Below are 5068 nucleotides of genomic sequence, written 5' to 3' on the forward strand. Positions count from 1 at the left end.
AGGGAACCCTGATTGCTCTTCGGGCTGAGGAGGGAGGGGGACTTGATTGGGGGAGGGGGAGGGAAATGAGAGGCGGTGGCGGGGAAGAGACAGAAATCTTTAATAAATAAATTAAAAAAAAACAATGTGTGAGCCTTACTTATCTCATTCTGATCCAGACATAAGGATGGAGAGGCATTCATGAGACAGCTGTAACCTCACACATTAACTCTATCATTGACCACATAAAGGATGACTGCCATTTCAAGGTATGTTTAGTGGTAAGGTTAAGTTCAAAATGAATTGGTGAACTGTTTCGAGACAGAATAGTGTGTCATCATTATATGTGAAAAATAGACCAAGCTCCCGGTCACAGAGCAATAGCAGCTGAAGCTGAATAACAGACAGAGAGGAATTCATTAAGTTAGTTTATGGACTTTTGTGTATGTTTGAAACTTTCCCGAATAAGAAGATTTTTCTTCTGCAGCTAATTTTTTCTTGAAAATTGTCATGCTACATATAACCAGTCAGCACACTCTCTGGTGTTGAAAACACATGAAATAAACCTCCTATTAGAACAAGAAGATGTAGAAGAACACAGGTCCCAAACTGAAGTTGGCAAAGAAATCAAAAGCAAGCCGAGTCTGTACCTGAATGTTTTCCATGTCTTTTGGGTGCAGCAGAAACTGAACTTCCTGTAAAGTTTTTGGGTGGTTCGTGCTACTAAATTTGAGCACTTCTGAAATTATTAATTTAGCAAATTTGGGTTTAGGAAACCCCATATTTCCTGTTCCTATTGCTGGAAATCCAATTGATTGCAGAGAGAGTGCCTCGGTGGTTCCTAGACAGTCTCTGATGATGTTTTTCATGATCTGAAAAGCACAAAGCACTTCCTTAAATGTCTTCTTTAGAAATGAGGGACCCTAAAAACTAAGCACTCAGCAGCTTTTCCTGGGAGCACTGTCCACTCTATTGTGCTTTCAACAAAAGTTAGCAGCAGTGTGAGGGGGGAATTGTGGAGAAGAAATGAAAAAGAGAACGTGGACACCCTTACAAGAGCACAGACTCACTCCACCATAAGCAAAGAGGGGAAGCCACAGCTGTCCCAGTCTATCACTGTCTCCCAGCTTCAAGCCTTCACCTTACCTTTCCTCAATAAATGCAGTATATTCCTTCAACCCTTCCCTGACCATCAGTAATTGCTGAGCACAATAACTAACTTACATGTCTAACTATGACCTATGTGAACTATGACCTACAAGAAGTCATCTACAACCGAAAAGAAATGGCCATGGCATGGGACCTGCCAGACTCATGATGCCGTCCCAGAGAAGAAGCAGACAGGGACTAGCTGTGGTGTGCTGTAGGGGAGTCCAGAGAGCTACCCCATGTCCTGGAAAATGTAAAGCTGGGTCCTACCTTCAGTGACCATGCAGTGTCGTTGACTTTCCACTGTGGAGCGACCACATGAAATACGTGGTGGCAGTTCAGATGACAGCCACTGGTTTGTAGGATTGTGCCTGCCTTGACAGGGACCCCTTGTCCTGCTTCATTCAGTTCCTTCTGGAGTTCTGGCCCGGCCTTTTCCAGTAAGGCCTTAGACAGTGGTCCTTTATTGAGCACAAGATCCGAGGGAATGGAGGTGACAACGACATCAGTCTTAAAGACAAAACCAAAGATTTCTTTCAAATTCTTAGTAAAGGCATTCATCAACCATGACTACATTTGAGCCACTGGGCTTGGCAAAAGGAAGACAACAGTTGTTTGTACATTTTGTGATCAACATTCAGAGAAACAAAATTCATGAAAGTCATAGTGGAAAGAATTCATGTGTCCGTTGGCTAGTTGTTGGGAAAAGCAAATGTATCTTCATCTAATAGGATATTATGTAGCCACTAATGGGATTTAATACTGATATATGCTACAGTAGAGGTGACCTCTGAAAGAATTTCCATCAGTGAAAGAAACTGATAACAGAAGACACAAGTATATTATTTCATTTATATGAAACCTCAAGAACAAGTGAATCTGTAGAGCCAGGCGTGGTGGCACACAGGTTTAATCCCAGCACTCAGGAGGCAGAGGCAGGTGGATCTCTGTGAGTTCAAAGCCAGCCTGGTCCACATTGCAAGTTCCAGAACACAAGAGTAGTGTGGTAAGACCCTGTTTCAAAAAGAAAATTGAAAACAAACAACAGAGTAGATTACATGTTCTCTACTGCTAAGAAAGGTGGGGTGAGCAGATGCATAAATTAAGAACAACTGTTAATGGGCACAAATTTCTTTCTGGTGGGATTAGAGTGCACTGCAGTTAGATTGCAGGTATGGTTGCATGATTGTGGATACATACACACACACACACACACACACTCATGTTCACACTACAAGAATTATTCCTATATGAGTCGCTACTCCGAGACATTCCATGCCTATTTTTATTGAATATACTGTAAACCACTGATGTGCCCACTTGACTGTGAGGTGTGAGTTATTTATCACTGTTTAAAGAAAGAAGCCATCAATAGCCAACTGTTAAAATGATGTTTAGTAATTGCTGAATATATTTTACTTAAAATGATGTTTAGCTTTGCTCAGCTTAGCCTGTGGGAACATGCTGCAGCAGCATGTCCAGGTGAAAATGTCCAATTGTGGGGTTGGGGCGATGGCTCAGTAGGTAAGAGCACTGGCTACTCTTCCAGAGGACCGGGTTCAATTCCAAGAACCCACATGGCAGCTCACAGCCTTTTGTAACTCCAGTTCCAGGGGCTCTGACTCTCTCATATAGACCTACATGCAGGAAAAACCACAATGCACACTAACTAAATATAAATACTTTTTTTTAAAGTTTCAGTTGTATCACTGCTGGTCACGACACACCAAGAACTGTTCTTGTTGGATGCTTAGAGATACTTTCTCTTGAAAACAATTCAAAGTAAGACAGGGTTACAGCATCTAGTTCATGTCATCAATTATCATAGCCAGCATATCCATTCACCCGATTGCCGTTTAAAGGTAATGGGGACAAGTGACTCCCAGTGGTGATAATTTATATCTTTGTCATTAAACAAAGCTTTCAAAATTTGGTTAAATTTTCACTGTAGAGGTTGGAAAGCTGGCTCAGCAGGTAAGAGCATTTGCTCTTCTTCCAGAGGACCTAGGTTCAGTTCCCAGCATCCACTCATGTGGCTCACAACCACCTGGAGTTCACCTCCAAAGGATCTGACACTGTCTTCTGGCCTCTGGGCATCCGCACACATGTGACATTCACTCACTCAGTTGCGCACACACACACACACACACACACACACACACACACACACACACACACACAGAGAGAGAGAGAGAGAGAGAGAGAGAGAGAGAGACATTAATAACTTCAAGAAATAAATCTTTAACAAATTATCTCTATATTATGATATTTGGTTTTTTTTTGTATTGTTGTAATAGTTTTCTTCTTTCTCGCTCTTTTTCAACAAGGTCTTATATAGTTCAGGTTGGCCTCAAATTCACTTTGTAGCCAAGGATGACCTTGAATTTCAGTTTCTGATCCTCCTCCCTCCATTTCCCTAGTGCTGTTTTTACAGACTTGTGCCTCCAGTGTTTATGCAGTGCTAAGGAACTGAACCCAAAACTTCATGCCTGCTAGGCAAATGCTCTTTCAACTGAGCTTCAACCAAGAATTTGTCTTAAAAGTAGAACATTAACAACAAAATGGTCAGAGCGTCTGAGTGACAAAAAAGGTAGATCACCCAAGTCTCAGCTCCAAACCCTGCTGAAGCAAACAGGTGAGGCAGACATCCCCTGGAGGATGCAGCTATAACCATGCAGAGCGACATACAGCTACTAGTCAGGAAGAAGGTACGAGCCTGCCCTGCTTATGCCACCTATGGTTCCAATGAGTAGACCCTGTGTAGGAAAGGGTATTAAATACTTTTCAGGGAGAAGGGAGGGAAAACAGGTCTCACTATGTAGCCCTGGCTAGGCTGGAATTCTATGTAGAACAGGCTTGCCTTGAACTCAGAGTTGCCTGCCTCTGTCTCACAAGTGTTGTAATTAAAGACACATGCCACCATGCCCACCTGTACACACACACACACACACACACACACACACACACACACACACACAATCTGGTGCTGAAGGATGAGGCAGAGAGAGTAAGAGCAGTGGCTGCTCATGCCTCTATCTCTAGCGTGTGTGTGTGTGTGTGTGTGTGTGTGTGTGTGTGTAGGGCTGAGACAGGAGGATTACTGGGACTTCCTGGGTGCCATCCTATCTAAAATACATGAGTTCCCTACAACAATCCCACATAACAAGAATTGTCCTTACACGACTCCCAATATCTGGCCCTTCCTCCAGCCCACCTGCCCACACCTTCCTCACAAAGGACCCACAGATGGGTTCCGGGAACTGAGCTCCCTCGTCCACTCCAGCACCCAAGGTCACCCTTCCTCGTGTCATTGGTTAAATTCCTATCCTCTGCATTCCCCATGCTCTCCCACACCTGTCACTGACAGAAGCCAGCACTAGATGGAGCAGACACGACAGATGGGAAATGATGAAGATGAGGAGAGCCATGCAGTGTCCCCTACTATGGACCACAGTTACCGGGATGTAGTGACCCAACCCAGAGCCCTTTAGATCCTTACAGACACACCAATCTCTACTCCTGAGTGATTTGGGAAGAAGTCCAGTGTCCATGGAAAATGTTTGAAGGCCCGAGTAGGAGAGCAGGGAATTTTCCTCAGTCCTTTCCCTCCACCCTGTCTTCCTTGGGCCTTCAATACGGCTGGCAGAGGCCAGTGACATCACAGCACATTGTTGGTGACAGGGACACTCACCTTGGCATTCTGCACACCTTCTTCCACCAGCCGGATTTTCAGGCCTTCTGGGGACACCAGCACACAGTCCTGTGTCTGTGGCGTTTCTCCAGGTGGCACTAATTCTAAAGGTGTTAAACTGGACTGGGAAGCTGTGTGGGAGAGGGAGGCTTTATATGTAGTTTCTACAGCTTCAGCAAAGGCCTCAGCAACCTTTGCAGATATGTCCACCAGATAAATCTTTTTCAAAGTGCTCCTGTCTGTTTGGCA

General features: G+C 44.2%; 1 protein-coding gene across 1 annotated transcript in view; it reads right to left on the reverse strand.

The window, feature by feature from the left end:
* LOC101980291 (poly [ADP-ribose] polymerase 14-like) overlaps positions 1–5068 on the reverse strand; it is a 144309-nt gene that overhangs the window by 113614 nt on the left and 25627 nt on the right. The window contains 3 exon segments of the mRNA XM_013351166.1: positions 630–851; positions 1399–1638; positions 4820–5058. Coding sequence (XP_013206620.1) covers positions 630–851; positions 1399–1638; positions 4820–5058 — 701 coding nt within the window.

The sequence above is a fragment of the Microtus ochrogaster genome, chromosome 2 (genome assembly GCF_000317375.1).
Source record: "Microtus ochrogaster isolate Prairie Vole_2 chromosome 2, MicOch1.0, whole genome shotgun sequence".
NCBI classification, from domain to species: domain Eukaryota; kingdom Metazoa; phylum Chordata; class Mammalia; order Rodentia; family Cricetidae; genus Microtus; species Microtus ochrogaster.